This window comes from Perissodus microlepis, chromosome 18, assembly GCF_051167445.1.
Source record: "Perissodus microlepis isolate ML-2025 ecotype Zambia chromosome 18, ASM5116744v1, whole genome shotgun sequence".
NCBI lineage: Eukaryota > Metazoa > Chordata > Actinopteri > Cichliformes > Cichlidae > Perissodus > Perissodus microlepis.
Genome location: NC_140478.1, coordinates 3,270,864 through 3,287,773, shown reverse-complemented (window position 1 = coordinate 3,287,773; position 16,910 = coordinate 3,270,864). Strand labels below are relative to the sequence as shown.

General features: G+C 40.7%; 1 protein-coding gene across 5 annotated transcripts in view; it reads right to left on the bottom strand.

Moving 5' to 3' along the window:
- Window positions 1–1,182: 1,182 nt before the first annotated feature.
- Window positions 1,183–16,910, bottom strand: part of LOC146367043 (solute carrier family 12 member 7-like) — a 59,425-nt gene continuing 43,697 nt past the window's right edge. For 2 of the 5 annotated variants that reach the window (XM_084913553.1, XM_084913557.1), the window contains 19 exons: window positions 15,885–16,072; window positions 15,617–15,781; window positions 15,388–15,486; window positions 13,839–13,896; window positions 13,552–13,726; window positions 12,915–13,033; window positions 12,738–12,836; window positions 12,545–12,664; window positions 11,656–11,760; window positions 11,064–11,232; window positions 10,626–10,821; window positions 9,695–9,864; window positions 8,223–8,354; window positions 7,989–8,096; window positions 7,593–7,694; window positions 5,156–5,325; window positions 4,908–4,922; window positions 4,461–4,594; window positions 1,183–2,258 (listed from right to left, as the gene is read on the bottom strand). In XM_084913553.1, the coding sequence (XP_084769679.1) occupies window positions 2,167–2,258; window positions 4,461–4,594; window positions 4,908–4,922; window positions 5,156–5,325; window positions 7,593–7,694; window positions 7,989–8,096; window positions 8,223–8,354; window positions 9,695–9,864; window positions 10,626–10,821; window positions 11,064–11,232; window positions 11,656–11,760; window positions 12,545–12,664; window positions 12,738–12,836; window positions 12,915–13,033; window positions 13,552–13,726; window positions 13,839–13,896; window positions 15,388–15,486; window positions 15,617–15,781; window positions 15,885–16,072 (2,416 nt within the window). In that variant the 3' untranslated portion in view covers window positions 1,183–2,166. The remainder of the gene's footprint in view (window positions 2,259–4,460; window positions 4,595–4,907; window positions 4,923–5,155; window positions 5,326–7,592; window positions 7,695–7,988; window positions 8,097–8,222; window positions 8,355–9,694; window positions 9,865–10,625; window positions 10,822–11,063; window positions 11,233–11,655; window positions 11,761–12,544; window positions 12,665–12,737; window positions 12,837–12,914; window positions 13,034–13,551; window positions 13,727–13,838; window positions 13,897–15,387; window positions 15,487–15,616; window positions 15,782–15,884; window positions 16,073–16,910) is intronic. The other 3 variants (XM_084913554.1, XM_084913555.1, XM_084913556.1) reach the window with 3 other exon arrangements.

Genomic DNA, 16,910 nt, shown 5'->3' with positions numbered 1-16,910 from the left:
TATTGCCTAAATAAAAAACACAGAAACTCCCTTCAAGCTGTGACCCAATTATCTGCTTAGTGTGTGCAATCACAGCTGACCAGTAGGGAGAGATTTTAGGACATTCCCAAAAGATATGGAAGTGGCCTGCTGAAGTCTATCCACATCTCCTCCAACATTTCCCTTGGTCAACATTTTTGCTTTGGTGTTCTTTAATCTTAGGTGTAATAAAAAACCTCGTAGTGTTCTTCCAAGTGAATTCTCTCCATAGTTCGGAGCTGGAAGTAGCGGCTATAGTTTTACATATATTAGACCAATCTTCTTCAGCTCTATTCCGGCCTCTTTCTTCCATCTAAATTTAATATGGTGGTAGACAATTTCCTTTCTGTTTGTAGTGTTGAGTATATCATAGACATTTGTTTTTTTTTAGCACTTTCCCTTTACATATGTTTATAAAGATTTGGACTAAAGACCACCACTCAGTTTGATACAATAATATAAAACTTTGAAGAGGATAAAATATTTACTGTTGGCACGCATTCCAAGTGTTTTGAAACAAAAGGAAGAAATTGAGAGTAGAATGTCATCAGAGACATCACAATGGTCTATATCTGGCTGACTACTACTTTAGTTTCGTTTCCTTTACATACCGACTTCCTGCTTCCTGCCCTTTGTCTCTGTATGTTTATAGATATGTTTTATGTGATTGTTATGGGAGGTTCCTTCCAAGTCTTTACAAACACTTCTCATTGAGGATAAGCTCATTTTGAGGGTCACAAGCAGTCTAAGCAGAGATTTCAAGTCTTCCCTCCTCCCTCTCGCTGGCCGCTGTCCCCAGGTCCCTACCGAGGCATTCCAGGGCCAGCCGAGCGGCATAATCCCTCCAGTCTGTCTTAGGCTTGGGGTTTCCTGTCAGTAGGATATGTACAAAACACCTCAGCTTTGGAGGCATCAAGAAACCAACCATCTCAATTGGTTCTTTTCACTACAGAGGTGCACAGGCTATTTGACATTTACTGTAGATACAAATTAATTATTGTTGTTGTTTTGCGGTCACACATCACTCTGTCCAGGTCCATATCCATTGTTGTGCCTTGTTTTTTTCCCCCTTTATAGTGTACTGGTACCTTAATGCTTATTACCTTTACCAAAGAAAATTAGCACAGAACACATTGCCATAAATAATCAGACATGACAACTTCATTATTATACACTTTAAGTTATATTTGTTTTTTGCTAAATAACATGCTAAAAAGAGATGAATCAGTACTAACCTATGATAAAAAAAAACAACAACACTACTATAGAGACTCCAAATTGCATCCTTTGCCACTAGCTGTAGTGGCTTCTATGGAAAGAGCTCACAGACTAACATTCTGACAACATACAAAAACTCAGTCAAACTCATCAATAATAAAAAAAGTCCTGAAATGTTGAAACCAGCAAATCATCTGTATCATTTTCACTCTATTACATCTTCATTATGCTTGGCACATTCCCATCTGTGGCAACAAAAACAGTAATGGCCTAGTGTGTTACAAGCAGCACTGATACGTTTGTTCATGGTCATCAACACATTATTCCACATTTGATATTCTTTCACAATATTGGCTAAAAAACATGTTCAACTCATTTAATCATCCCAAAGTAAAACATTTGTTACAATGAGGTGTCATAACTGGCATGGAAATAAATAATAAAGATCACAAAGGAAATATCATTGAATGTTATTGCAAAACGCAAAAGTATTCCTATAAAAGTCATTGCTGTGATCTTTAGGGTACTCTGTAAAAGGACAGTTTCCACTATATCTGCATGTCTCAGTGAAACCAACGATTGCACTAAAGGCAACAAAAACAAGCTGCAGTTCATGTTTTTTCATCTGGAGGAGTTGGAGTGGTGGAGCCCCTAGTGGTCTGTCTGTAGTCCATCCTCTTCACTTCCAGACTCTGCACTAAGCTGAGGCTGTGCTGTATGCAGAGTCCCTTGTTGTCCAAATGTGGCACTCTTCTCTTCGTCAGTCATCCAGGTTATTGTAATCTAAGGAGGTTGGAAATACTGGACTTCTTTAAAAAAAAGTCTGTTGTCACTGTCCCACCTTAAAGCCTTTGTGTCCCTCAGCTTTTAGCATTGTCCAAACATGGTTCCTTTAAAGTACACGTCCAAAAAAATAGGAACCTCTTTGTGCTAGGAGTAGATAGTAATGACCTCCCGACCTCCTCCCCGAACCAACAGTACACGGTCTAGACCTTCCATTAAAACTTCCAGGAACTCCATATCTGAGACACACATTCTGGTTAAGGGGGTTATGCACTACTATTAGACTCAATATGCTTTATTATTTTCTTACCAGGATGAATCAGTAAATGCCACTTCAATATCTTTATTCTAAGTATCGGGTTTTTAGGTCTGACGTCATTAGCAGTTTCCAGGTCCACACTCCACTTCAGGTCCCAAAGTCAAACGAACACTGCGACATCACTGAGAGCTAAAAACTGTCTAAATTCTTTCATCTTTAATAAAATGATCAGCGTTGCTGCTTTACCAGGTGTAGTAATTAATTTTAACATCCAGGCATCCATGAAAACAGAATTTATTAAATTTAATGGAGTTAGAAGTTAGCTCGCTAGTTTCCACCCAAACATGATATACCATTTCTGAAAAAATTAAACGTACAGCTCTGCTACCACTTCCAACATAAATGAAGGCAAAAAAAAACTAAACAGCAGTGACGTTTGTAGGGTTACTGAAGTTGGGCTAGCTGTTTTATAATGTGCTACATTAGCATAATATAAACACATTATCACAGTGAAGCTGGAGGATGAACGCTAATGTTTTTCCACTTAATAAAAGTTAACGTGAATGCGCCACAAATGCAATTGCATTTCTTTTAGGGGCTTGTTCAGATTAAATAAAACAAGATACAAAACCTTAAAACATGTTAAAGCACAACAGCCTTAATAAACGCAAAGTAGTCTGGACCCGGAAGCCGGGTTCATACGTCGTCACTTAAAGACTGGATAGAACTGCTGTTATAGTTGGATGGCTTAGCTTAACTTAGCTTAGAACTGGGGCAAAGAATTAACATGGGTCCAAAATGTAAAAAAATAACCCAAAATTCAACCTGGAGTTACGAAGATATGGAAACATTAAGGATTTACTTTGTTTTTTATAAGACTGCTTAGAGTCCTATTAAAACATTTTCAAAACAGCATCTTAGTTTTTATGTTCAGTTTTAGTGTGGTTTAATTAATGACATTAACTGAGTCAATATGCTTTAAAATGCTTCTAGGAGGATTTTTTTTAACCTTTGGAAGAAGACACGGTTGTTGATTATCTATCCATGCTTAGTTAAGCTAGCTGACTCTAGCTTCAGCATACAAACATGACAGTGCTATTAGGGCTGGGCAATATCATACCGTTCACGGCAATACCGGTATAATGTCGGGCAACGACAAGAAAATTAAATATCGCGAGAGAATTTGGGTAAAACGCGCATGCGCGGTGCCTTTGTTTTCATACGCACACGGCAGAAAAAGCATGGCGGCGACGGAGAATGAGGAGGGCGAAAGCGGATCGTTGAATGAAACGGATGAACCAGAATTGGTTTGTAAAAATGCTGCAGCTTCAGTGGTGTGGAACTGGTTTAGCTTTCGACCGTCAGATACACAACAAAGCACTATTTTTGCTAGCGAGCCGTCGTTATTACCGTGTTTTTTGGAAAATACGGCGCACTTAAAATCAATCCTTTGATTTTTCTGAAAGTCGACAGAGCCCCTTATAATCCCGTGTGCCTTATGTATGAATTCTGGTTGTGTTTACTGACCTCGAAACGATTTTATGTGGCGCTCGAAAATCTGTCAAATGTTTTAGTACGACTTTGCTAAGCTACGAAGCCGCACCGCTTGATAGATTATCGGAGCATTACGGCTATCGTAGGCGGAGCCTCGCGGAGTGATACGTACTGTGCTTCAACATAATATTACCGTATTGTGTGTGTATAACCTCTTTTTAAGTTTTGTGGATATTATACATGGTTATGCTGAGGATATGTCGGCCAGTTTCCACTGGAAATGCCTTTTGGTTAAACTGTCAGCAAGGAATTTGCATTTGCACTGTTAAATTTTTATGTAACTTTAATGCACATAAAAACAGCTGCTTGTTTAAGTGAAAATACATTGATGTTTTTTGGGTTTTTTTGCACTAATAAAGTTGTGGAGTTGTAAAGTATTTTGTCTAGTGTCAATTATATCGTCTGTTATATCGTTATCGCAAATTTTCAAATGTATAGCGTGATAAATATCTTTGGTCATATCGCCCTGCTCTAAGTGCTATGACTAATCTAACTCATAGCAAGAAAGTGGGTGCCTAAATATCAAACAGTTTATCTACTGTGGTTGACTAAATGACTGAACAACTCACAGACTGAAAGAAAAATCCAGTTAAGGGCTTAATACTGCTGGTACTTTGAAAAAGGATACAGTTCTCATCCCCTTTCTTGTTCTTTGGTGGGCCCGGCATGTTCAGCAAGACGAGCTCTGAGTTACAGGATTTTTTCACCACCACCTCGTTCAGTTTCACCGCTGTGTGCATCCTCCGCACATTAGAGTGGTTGCTATGTTTAGCCAGAGACATTAACAAGGTCTTTAATTTAACAAAAAATCATGCAACACAGTCAATCATCTTCTAAAGTATGCTATACTATCATTCATCTGTCCACTCAAGTGCAGTATAAAAGATTGGGGATGACAATGAAGGATGCAAATGCAGATGGATGCAGTTTCCTTGTGATAAAAGCATGAGCTTTTTGTCTCATCGCGTATGCATGCATGAACTAGTTAATCGCTTTTCTACCAGCATGCCAACAGAGATTATTTCACACGTGAAAAAGTTCAAGCACATGCAGCCAAGAAGTGAAAGTTACTTACAGATTCTCCCACTCACTAGAGGATAGAGGATGGGGGATAGAGGATGGGGGGACACACATCCAACATTAATAGCAAAATATAGCCTCTAAATATTCAGAGATTGTATTTAAATCATCACGCTGTCACACCAGGAATCACTCCAGCAACATTTTGAGTAAATTTGCAATGCCACTTTCTTGCAATATATATTCTAAATTATGTTTATGTATGTGTCAAAATTGTGAGGCAGCATACTTAGCTCTACTTACGGTTTCATGTTGAACATGTCTTTCACTGCCATGTTTTCTTTGTGTTTGTTCCTCTCATTCTGCAGTTTGTCTTTGGTCCAGGTCATGTGGACACGATCAGAAGTGGCGCCAGCAGCCTTGTCATTCGCTGCAGAATGAGATGCTGTGTTCCGGTCGTGAATCAGCTGAGCCTGAACAGACGGTGACATGATATAAAGTCTTATTAGTTTCGTTATCTTCACCCTTAATCTTTCATTAGGAGAGCTGATACTGAATACCACAGCTTTTCAGGAAATGGAGACATTCTAATATGGAAAGAAAAAATGATGAGAAGAAATGTCTGACATGACAGCAGTCAAGCGATATGTTTAAGAGCATAAAGTACATGCAGGCTCAAAGAATCACATGAATGAAGAAAAGCCTCAGCTTCCCTCATGTGATGGTAACACTTCTATATATGACTAAATTATTAAAAACCTGCAAATTCATATGTGTAAAACCACCAATAGCAAAACCTTCTGCATATTCTTTTGCAGGATTTGTTTTTACATTTTTAAATGTTATTGTTGACTCACCTTATCTGGCTATAAAATAGATTTGTTTTGTTAAGTGGTTCTCTTTGACCCAAGTCTCCACCTGCATCTGGGACCCCAAGCAGACACCTTTGGACTAGGCACGCGCTTCCAAACTGCCTCAATGAGTCCCATCACCAAGAGGGCAGACTCTGACCCTGTGGACCTTTCTGCAGCCTTTGGCACTGATTCTCACATCATTCTTCTCTCTCACCTCTGGCTGGCTTTCTTGGCCTTACTGGTACTGAACTCTCACAGTTTCAGTCCTACTTTTCCAAGTGAACACAGCTTGCCACCTCTATTCCAGTTAACCATGGGGTGCCTCAAGGCTCTGTGCTTGGACCCCTTCTCTTCACCATCTACATGCTCCCTCATGGTGAGTGGTGCTGCAGTGATGGTTTCTGTTTCCATTCTCATGCTGACAACACACAGCTGTCAGTGCTAAGCTCTCCACAATCAAAGCTCCTTGACTAAATGTCTGCATGAAATTACAACATGGATTTTAACTACCTAGCTCAAAAGCAATAGCACTGTGCTTTTGCTTGTGGCCATCAAGACCCTGCTCCAGAAGAATGGAGCTCTTCTCATCGACATGGATGATCCCCCATCTCAGCACCCCCTGGACTCAATTTAATTTATATAGCACGTAATCACAACAACAGTTGTGGCACTTTATAATGTTATAATGTTCTACACTTTTATTCCAGGGTTATTATAAATCCGTCACCAAAGCAGCTTTTCTTCGTCTAATGAACATCTCTTGACTTTGGTCATCGCTCACTGACTCTACAACGCAGAGCCTCATCCGTGCCTTTGGTGCTATCTGGCTGCAATGGAGTCCCATTTGGGATCCCCAACATATCACTCCACATAAAGCTCAACTGGCTCCTGGTCACGTCACGCATCATTTACAAGTTGCTTCTGCTCATTTATAAATCCTGTTAATGACCTGGGCCCTCAGTACCTGTCTGGCCACCCATACATGCAGCCTTGGATGATGTGATCCTCAGCCATGGGGCTCTTTTCTGTCCCTCGCACCAACCTCCATATCTTCTTTAAAACTCCCATCAGTTCTTCAAAACTCATCTCTTCTTTAATTTCAAGATTTTTTATTATTGTTTTAATAAAGTGTTGTTGAGTTTCTTGAAAGGTGCTGAACAAATCTATATTGTAGTAGTAAATTGTATCTATATAGCACTAAATTACAAAAATAGCTGGCCTGAGGTGCTTTATATTGTACGGTAAAATTACACTAAGAGAGAAAAAGAGAAAACCTCAACAATCACTGCTCCTATGTACAAGCGCTTGGCAAGAGACAAGAAACAGGACCGATAAAAGTTAAAACAAATAAGCTTCATGCAGAACCCTGGACACACTCTCTTACCTATAGGTAAAATGTGTCGTTCCAGCTCTCCAGTGCAAAAATGCATGCATGAAAGGGGGAAAAAATGATAGTGCATGATGCAAAACTAGTGACATTATTCTTTGTGTCAGACCTGCACATGTATAAGGCAACTGACCGCTCATTGAGAGTTCCACATCTTAAAATCTGAAGATGGCAGTGCTAAGGGCACAAATCAAAAGATGAAGATTTGGGAGGAAATAGTCAATACTCTGTTGTATGACTGATATTTTGGTGCCTGCCGCTCAGGGAGGACTTTGTGTCCCCCTAGTGGCTGTTTTTGGTTTCTGACACTCTGTTAACAACATCCTGGAGGGTGAACAGACGAAACAAGCTCATGCATACACTTAACAAGTGAGTTAATTCAGAGCACTGTCTAAAGCATTCCGGCGGTTATGAATGGATTAGGATGGTAAAGATGATGAATGGGATAGAGCGACAGCTCCAGGGTTGGTTGTTTGTTTGGTCTAGTTGCCATGGCTACCTCATCCTCTGGAATGCACTGAGAGTAGAGGGGCGGGGCATCGGCACTCGAACACTTCTTCCTCTTTATGGAGGCACGCGATACATCCGTGATGCTCTGAATCTGAGCCCATTGTCCATTCACAACGCAGTGATTAGGGGGAAAAGGTCAAAGGTCAAGAACAGCAGAACAGACCGTGAAGACTTTTGCAACACCTTAATATTTAAGCAGTTTTTCCTAAATCCTGTCATTATAAAAATATTAATTATTGTTGATATGTTTGTTTTAACACATCCATCATATGATCATCATAAAAGTCTTGCAGGAAAACATTAAAATATGCCAAAATAACCAGCTTATACATCGCTTTACAATCATTTGAAAAACGTTAAGGATGTCCAGTATGTGTCCCTTTACCTCTCTCTCCCTCTCTGTGCGGGACAGCTGCATCTGTTTGAGCATTTGAGATCTCTGCTCCATCACCAGCGTCTTCTCATAGGTGAAAGCTGAGATATCACTGTCATGCTACAGGGGGAGAGAGAGCATCTGCAAATTCAGTATCAGTAGGTATAGAACTATTATCATATTATGTGTTACATTAAGTAATATAATGCAGATTTAAAAGTGAATTAAAAGTGTAGACAGTCTCACCATCTCCACTACCTCCACCACTGCATTTAGACGCAGTTGGTAGAGAAACATCTGGAGATCTTTCTTCATCTGAATGGAGTTGTCATCCATCTGTGCCACAGTGAAGATTCGCATTTTGCACTTCCTCCATACCTAAACAGAAAAAGTTATTATAACCAACCACCCAGAGCAACACGCCCATCTTTTATCCAGCTCAATTAATAGGCCACCTGAGTGCAGCACGAAAGATTAAAGACCTGCTTTTATTATTTTATTATGACTGAAGGCCGGCAGGCTCTGCATCAATATTAAACTGTGTGACATTAGAACAGGGGTGGGCAACTCCAGGCCCCGAGGGCCGGTGTCCCTGCAGGTTTTAGATGTGTCCTCGAACCAACACAGCTGATTTAAATGGCTAAATTAGCTCCTCAACATGTTCTGAAGTTCTCCAGAGGCCTGGTAATGGACTAATCATGTGATTTAGGTGTGTTGACCCAAGGTGAGATCTAAAACCTTCAGGACACCGGCCCTCGAGGCCTGGAATTGCCCACTCCTGCATTAGAAGCTGTTAGCAAGAGATCTTGATTTGCAAACAGGTCAACGGCTATTTACTACAAATCTGTGGGGAAAATGTTTAAAGGTTAAAAGAAGAGTAATTTTAATTTTGGTTGAAGTTGATTAAATGTAGTCCCATATGGTAATTGTCAAGTCAGAACCTACAGTACTGAGAAATGCAGCCACCTTCGAGGCGCAGTTCCTCACATGACCACTTGAGGCTGATTCCAAAATCATGATCTTTTTAACTCTCATGTTAAAATGCAAACTTTAGCCTTGTAACTTACATGTTTACAGCCTGGTACCAACATGGTTTTGGTCTCCATAAATAACAAAACACATTCACAACAACATGCATGTGGTGATGTGTTTGTAAGATTTCCCCCTTTTGGGCATTCCTATGGCTTAAAGTCTGGGGTGTGGCCGTTTTGATTGACAGGTTCAGCTTCCTCAAGAACTGAACTCAAGACTTTATTTGTGGTGTTCAGAACACTTGGTATCGCTGCTGTGTGATAAAGGATGTACAAAAGTCTAGTGAGGACACTTTTTGTATTTGTTTGTATGTTGCTTAGCATTAATTAGCAGATAACTAGCAGATAACGGTGTCTGCTCATTGCACCCTTACAGTTCATGGAAGCAGCTTGATAACGAAGCTTGCTAGTATTAGCCAGTAAGTTAGCATACACTCATTTCAAAAGGAAACTTCTGGCTGGAAGACAGCAGCCACAATGCTAACGGTGAGAACATTGAGACAAATTTTAACGGTGTATATAAATGCACTCTATTCGTCCTGCTTACTGTGGCAATTTATATAATTATTGATTTTTATCTTACTTTGGAGTACTTGTTTTTTCTTGAACGGTGCTCATTCATATTTAAATTCAACTAAAGAATCTTAAAGTAAAAAGATAATTTAGGCAACACAAACAAAGACACACCTTGTGCTGACTAAGTAAGAAAGGCAGAAGCATGAGCAGTCCACCATCATGTACGATCCACCACACATCAACGGTTCCCTCCTTCAGACGCTCCTGGTTACCAGGGAAATGGTCGATGTTCTTGGCTACGAGCAGAGCCTGATGTGCCGAAGTCGTCTCTCTAACTGTTTCTGCAGGGAGAGAAAAAAGATGTTCCTGAGCCCTGTCCAAAATCTCTAACCCTGTGCGTAAATACGGCAGCCCTAAACACCGGAAATTATGAAAACACCAGCAAACAGAAAAATGCAGCAAAGGCACATAAAACATGGAAGAAAAAGAAGACGAATAAAACACAAAGGAAGTAGAAAAACCAAAATCTCACAACACACAGAAGTGTTTTTGGGAACACATTACTGTGACGAAACAGCTGTGGAAGTGACACACACCCAAACATGTGAAGTACTTTTGCAGCATTTTTTGTATTTGTTGGGGTTTTCTTAAACTGCAGTCCGTTTGAACTCTCAGGGCCACCATAAATCTGTAAAACCATAAAATCCTGGAGCGCAACAATAATTGTGATTATCGCTTAATTTGTCATCTGCATCTGCAGGACATCTGGACTAAAAACATCTGTAATCTACTCGGTAATATGTGATTACATGTCTATATGGTCATAATAGAAGAAATGCAAAAAACAATACAGTAAATGTCAAATGCTGATATTTTTGGCATTAATATTTTTGTAATGATATCTTTTCTATTTCTTTACAATAAGAATGTTGCTATAACATTAATTGTTGTCCACAGTATTTAAGTAGTTATGGATTAGCAAATGATTGATCTCAGTTATTACAGCTTTTGAAGCCTTTTGAAATGTTGCCTCATCAGAAAACCTTTTGTAATTTTCTCAGTATTGGAGTGTTGTCACACAAAACCCTTCTGTTGAGTTTACCTATAAAGTTTCTCCTTGCGGAGGAGTCCCGGTCCTGTTTCCAGCCTGTTGGCCAGGCCATCAGCACGGCATTGTGTTTCATTCCCCCCAGTCCAGCTGACTGAATGAGTATGGAGAAACCATCTCGCAGGCTGGACGACACCACGACGTGAGAGAAACCCTTTGTCTTCTCCGCAGCCATGGCTGCTTTCAAGTTCTGCCGGAAGCAAGCAAGGAAAAGAAAGGAAGAGTTTTAGGTGCTGAATGGTGTGCAATATTTTGATTCATTCACAGCTTCAGCAACATGTTGGTTCATATTCGAGTGAACATATAGAGCAGGAAAACAAACGTAATTACAAACATAAGAGACACATGGAAAAAGGTTAAATGCAAACATTAGCATGTACAGTGAAGTCAAGGCTAGCCGATGAGAGCGAACGATTGAACAAACTGAGAAACCTGCTCTCCTTTCTTGGCCTCGTCCCCTCGGATCATGTATGTTCCCTCCAGGACGGAGCAGACGATGGTCAGCCCTTTCCCCGCTTTGAGCTGCGTGGCGAAGGACAGGAGACGAGGGTGTGTCACCTCCAGGTCTGAGTTCAGTTTACACAACACCAGCAGCTGAGGCCTGAAGACAGAGCCAAAAATACAAACGTCTAGCAGCAAACAACCGAAAAACAATCAAAGTAATTTTTCTGAATGAATGACAGTCTGTCTGTAGACAACTGTAGTTCTTTAGAGGACAAGATGATAAAAAATATAATGACTGTCAGTGACAATGAGGCTGCAACTTAACTGTTTAAGATTTGAAATATCAGATTCAGAAAAATAACTGTGCCGAGGTAAAGGTGATGTCATATTGTTCAACATTTGTTCAACAGACCAAATCTGAATATTCAGTAGATTAAATGTAGAGCAGCAGATTTCTCTGCCAATCTCTGAGTTTAAGAAGAACTTGTTTGTGATTTCTAAGTGATTAAATATAGACCAATCATTATTTGTTGCCTCTAATTAAAATACTCTATTGTGAGAGAAGTGTTTTTGCACTCACCTCCAGTTTTTGGTGTGTAGCGGTGCCTCCTCTAGCCGGATGAGAGCATAGCGTGCTGCATTTAAGGACAGACCTCTGATTCCATCTCCCCACTCCTTCACTGCCCTGCACCACCATTAAAACTGTTTTACTACATCTCAACAAACAAGAACTCGTTTTGATTTTCAGAAAAAGGTGTTGTTGGGATGGGAGCGTATGTGGCTCTAAAACTTGTAGAAACCTTTCACCACCTGATGGCATCCTTCCAGTTGTGTAAGCTGCCAATTCCTTGCAATCTAATGCATCTGCATAACATTAGAGATGCAGGCTTTTGAAAAGAGTGCTGATAACAGGCCAGCTCATTCCTCTCCTCTTTAAATCGGCGAGTACAGCGCTCGTGTTTTTCCAATTCTAATATTTTTATTCATCTGGCCACAGAAGATTTTATATTTGGCCCAGTGAACATGGCGGTTATCGGTCATATTCTTTGCAAGAAAGAGCTTTAACCTGCATTTGTGGATGGCACAGCAAACTGTGTTGACAGAAATGTTTTCTGGAACGGTTCCTGAGCCCATGCGCTGATTTTCAGTGACATAATATTGTCTGTTTTTCATGCAGTGCCAACTCAGACCCTTTTTGGCCTTGTCTTGTGCACACAGATATCCAGATTCTCAGAATCTTTTAATGACATCATGTACTGTATATGATAAGATATTTTGCATTTCTGAAATTGTTCCACATTTTGTCAATTTGTCACAGTTCTTTGAAGACTGGCAAACCTTTGCCTCTCTTTACTTTTGAAAAGCTCAGCCGCTCTAAAACGATTGTTGTGTATCAGTTTGTTTCTGACCATACCTTCTTACCTGCACCTGGTTTAAACGTTGAATTGATCTCATCACCTGAAACTTACCCTTTGTATTCAATGTATTTGTAGATACAGCCGGCTATCACTATGACGACCAGAGCGTAGATCCAGGAGGAGATGAACATGAGGGAGAGACAAAGACTCATCCCTAAGAAGGACAGAGTCCTACAGGAAACAAGCAGTGTCATCATTACTGTTACACTCAGAGATAAGAGAGTTTTCTAGGACATGCTCTTACCAGTGATAGAACTTAAAGCGAGGTCTCCAATTGGGGGTGCAGAGCAAAGTCTGAACAGCACAGGCCAGGTTGACAAACAGATAGCACATGAGGAAAAACCTGAGAAGACCAGTGATTAGCATAAAATGTAAAGACATTAACAAATTCAGTGACAAAAAGAGGGAAAAAAGCACATACATGGAGAGGATGGGGGCTACATGATCCAGAGAGGCAATAAGGATTCCTATCTCGCAGATCCCGACAGTCAGCAACAGAGCCCAGGTGGGCTCACCGTTAGCCTTCCCATGACCAAAGACCTGAGAAAGAGAGATCCAAAGGACAGAGGTTTGATGTAGTACTTATTTTTATCAAGGTCAAAACGGCACGCCTTTCTAACTCCTGCGTGAGAATTTGCAGCTTTTCTCTCATTTATTAGGTTAGAAACTGAAAAAACATTTTGAGAAAAACATAAAATGAAACAGATTAAATACACAACCTAAACATGCTTCCTTAAAACTCTGGGAAGCTGCAACGGGTATAATGTAACCATGTAATGTAATCCTTTAACAATTTATGAATGAAACAATCAGTTCAGAAGACTTTTTGAAAAAGAAGGAAATCTTTTAAACAATCATTTAAAAATGAGAAAGTTGACCAAACATTTTTTACAGTACACATTCATAAGTTATGACTACCTCTGCTGTTGGCTTTTAAACGGTAAAAAAGCACAATAATGAAGCATGAAAGGAAGCTGCATGTGCACTTTCAAGATAAAAATGAAAAAGGAACAGGTGTTTTTCAAAAGAAGTGAAGAAAGGATCCATCTTCCACTAACCTGTAAAAAAGGAATGATGCCATCGCGAGCAATGGCCTGCAACAGCCGGGGGGCACCAGTAAGGCTTTGCAGTCCCGCCCCGCAGCAGGAAAAAAATGAGCCAATCACAATCACCCACGGTGATGGCCAGGCCAGAATGCTGATGACAGGTTTCGTCTTTACTGAGAAACCAAACCTGAAGCATACATACGCTTTATTAAACAGTAATCGCAATGATAAAAATGCATTATGAGACGTTCTGAAAAAACAAAGCACCTGCTTTTCCAAACATTTAAACATTGTCTTACTTATCTCTCAGGACCACTCCTTCAATACAGGCTCCAAACAAGACCACAAAGGAGATATCTGACCAGGAAGTTAAGATGAAAATACTGGGACAATTTACATCAACAGCCTGTGACAATATCAATCTGCTGCTCTTCACCCACAGCTGATGCATAAATATCACCTCATTTAGAAGCAGCGTGAATCTGGGAATCATCAACATTTTCTTCCCTCAATTCGTTTAATATTAATAATGATAATAAGAAGAAAAAGAATGCCCTGAATTGCGTAAGCAGTTAAGACAACTAATGGAAACAAATAAGTAATTATAAAGTCAACAAAAACTGCTTACAGAATAAAACAGAGAACAATGTGGAAACAAAAGAAATCTAAAAAACAGTAAATATATGAAAATAATGAATAATAATGAAAGTAAGAGATGTTTGGATCCTTGCTGGATGTCATCACTGACGTCAAACCTTTCTCAACTTTTTAGTCAAAGTAATAAGTCATAGTGCATGACCCATTACATCTCAGTTATCATCACACCTGAGGAAACCTGGCTTTCTGCCTTTCTCCTCAGACACTAGTGTTTCAGTTTCTTCAGCTGCTCTTGTAACGTAGTAACAGTGTCACCTCTGTGGGGCGATCGTGGCTCAAAGAGTTGGCAGTTCGTCTTGTAACCGTAAGGTTGCCGGTTCGAGCCCCGTCTCGGTCGTTGTGTCCTTGGGCAAGACACTTCAGCTGCCGCCTACTGGTGACGGCCAGAGGGGCCGATGGCGCGATATGGCAGCCTCACTTCTGTCAGTCTGCCCCAGGGCAGCTGTGGCTACAACTGTAGCTGCCTCCACCAGTGTATGAATGTGAGAGTGAATGAATAGTGGTATTGTAAAGCGCTTTGAGGGCCCCGAAAAGCGCTATATAAATGCAATCCATTATTATTATTAACAGTGTCACCTCTGTCTCCACTACACCTCGAGATAAATAGGTTCCCTAATGCTGACCAACAGGGATTATTAGTGGAAACAGTGGATTTACTTTAAATGACTTCTTAATCTCAGCTAAAAATGAGACCAAGATTTAAGATTTAAGATTTTAAGATTTTCAAGTTATTCACAAAATGAAAACCTACGCTTTGTTTCGTGCGAGAACTCCATTCAAATGCATGGGATCGTAAGTAACGCACTAACGTGGTGAAGTAAAAAGTTTTTCATCAACTTCATAAAGATAACTAAAACTTTTGATTAAAGACTCAGACACACATATTTATGGCTTTGCAGGTATGTCCAAGAAGTGGTGTCCCCCCAAACCAAACCTCAAGCATGCCTTTACACTTGAACACTCGTGTGAATAAGCAATTAACCCTTGGGAACACCAAGAGAGTCTTGCACTGCCACACCTGATGTCCAACTTTCCCTCACTGGTCTTTCAGGTCTGGTTAAGAACCACAAGAATCCAGAAGGACCTTCTCTGGATTTGCTCCTTGGGGAACCAGCAGCAGTGAAAGAGTTTCTGGGTGTTCCTGTAGCAGTTCCACAGACACAATCGACACATTCAGGATCTCGAGGATACAGATGAAGGATGTGGTGAGAATAGCCAGTATGGTTCCTATTGGGATGGATCTCTGGGCGTCTCTGAGATCACCTGACCTGTTAGAACCAGCCATTATACCTGAAACGCAACACAAATTTTACTCATGTAAATACATTAAAACTATAATTCCTCACGCTCAAGTCCCTTGAAACATTTATCCTAAATGATTTCTCATCTTTGTATAATGTGACCACAATAAATCATCTACCTGTGACAGAGGGGAAGTATATTCCCACCAGCAGAGTGAAGTAGGTGGCCCAATCGTTGAAGACGTAGTTCTTAAGTTTGTCGTTGTTGGCCTCGGCTGGTACAGAAGACAGGTTTTTCCTCTCTATCACCATGTTGTCTGGGCCATAATTGCCCCACAAGTTGTCTAAAGGAAAGACAAGCACAGGCTGCAGAATCAGAATTTACTGCAGAAAAAAAGACTGTGACAGGAGGAACTCTCAGTGGATTTTTGCTTGACGGTGACGCACCGTTGATGACTTCCCCCAGGACTCCCGGTGTGGCCTGGATCTCGGTCAGGTTGTTTAAGGCGAAGTACTCGTCACAGGTTGCGTTGGGATATGGACTGTCACAAAAAAGGTTCCAGAGCTCCACATCTGTTTTTGCGCACTTTTCAAACATTTCATTCTTCAGAGTGCGGTTCCCCAACAGACAGACACTAGAGGAGAAAAATGAGATTAAGCATTTCATAAATTGTTGCAGACACAGCCCCCCCCCCTCCTCACGCATGACAAAGGAGTGTCTAATTATTATTTCTTATTGTCAGATTAGATTCATCCATGTGCATGTCACGAGGGCGACTGTTGGGAGATTTTGAGTTTTGTGTTATGTTTATTTTGTAGCTTCATTTAAAGGAAGAAGAGCTTATGAGTTGTACAACTGCAGAATAGGGAGTGAGAATATGTGCTATGACCGTTAAACGCCTTTTTTCTGTTTCAACAGATAAGCTAACGGTCCCTCCTTTTAAGGAGTTGTTATCAGTTCCATACATGCCACACCTACTAATGTTGTGAAAGCTGTTTGAGTATAAAATAAAGGAGGTACTGACGCCCCGCGCGATTCCTCTGTGACACATCTAGTGCACACGTTAGTGCAGAGCAGATCGGATCGTGTCGGGGCATCGCCCATGTACATTCAATATCTTTGAGTTTGTGTTTCTTGCCTCCCAAGAGTTTTCTCCTCACATTTCTTGGTCCTTCAAGCCGGAGAAGGATACAACAACTGTATTGTTGTGACTCCAAACAGAGATCTACACTGTATCCTGCCGTCGTGGAGAGCCCGCACCGAAGTCTGTCGACAGCCTCCTCCAGGAAGGAGTGAAAGTCCAGGGACGTTAATTCGGGTCCTGGCTGGTGTTCTTATCAGTGGTCCACGACGCTGGGATCCAGTGGCTGACCTCCAACATAGCCAGAGAATCTTGGGGAGGTAAAGAAACCACTCACTTACACTCGCGTAAAACGAACTTAGGTCTCACCCGCCGAAAGGGTTTAACTAGT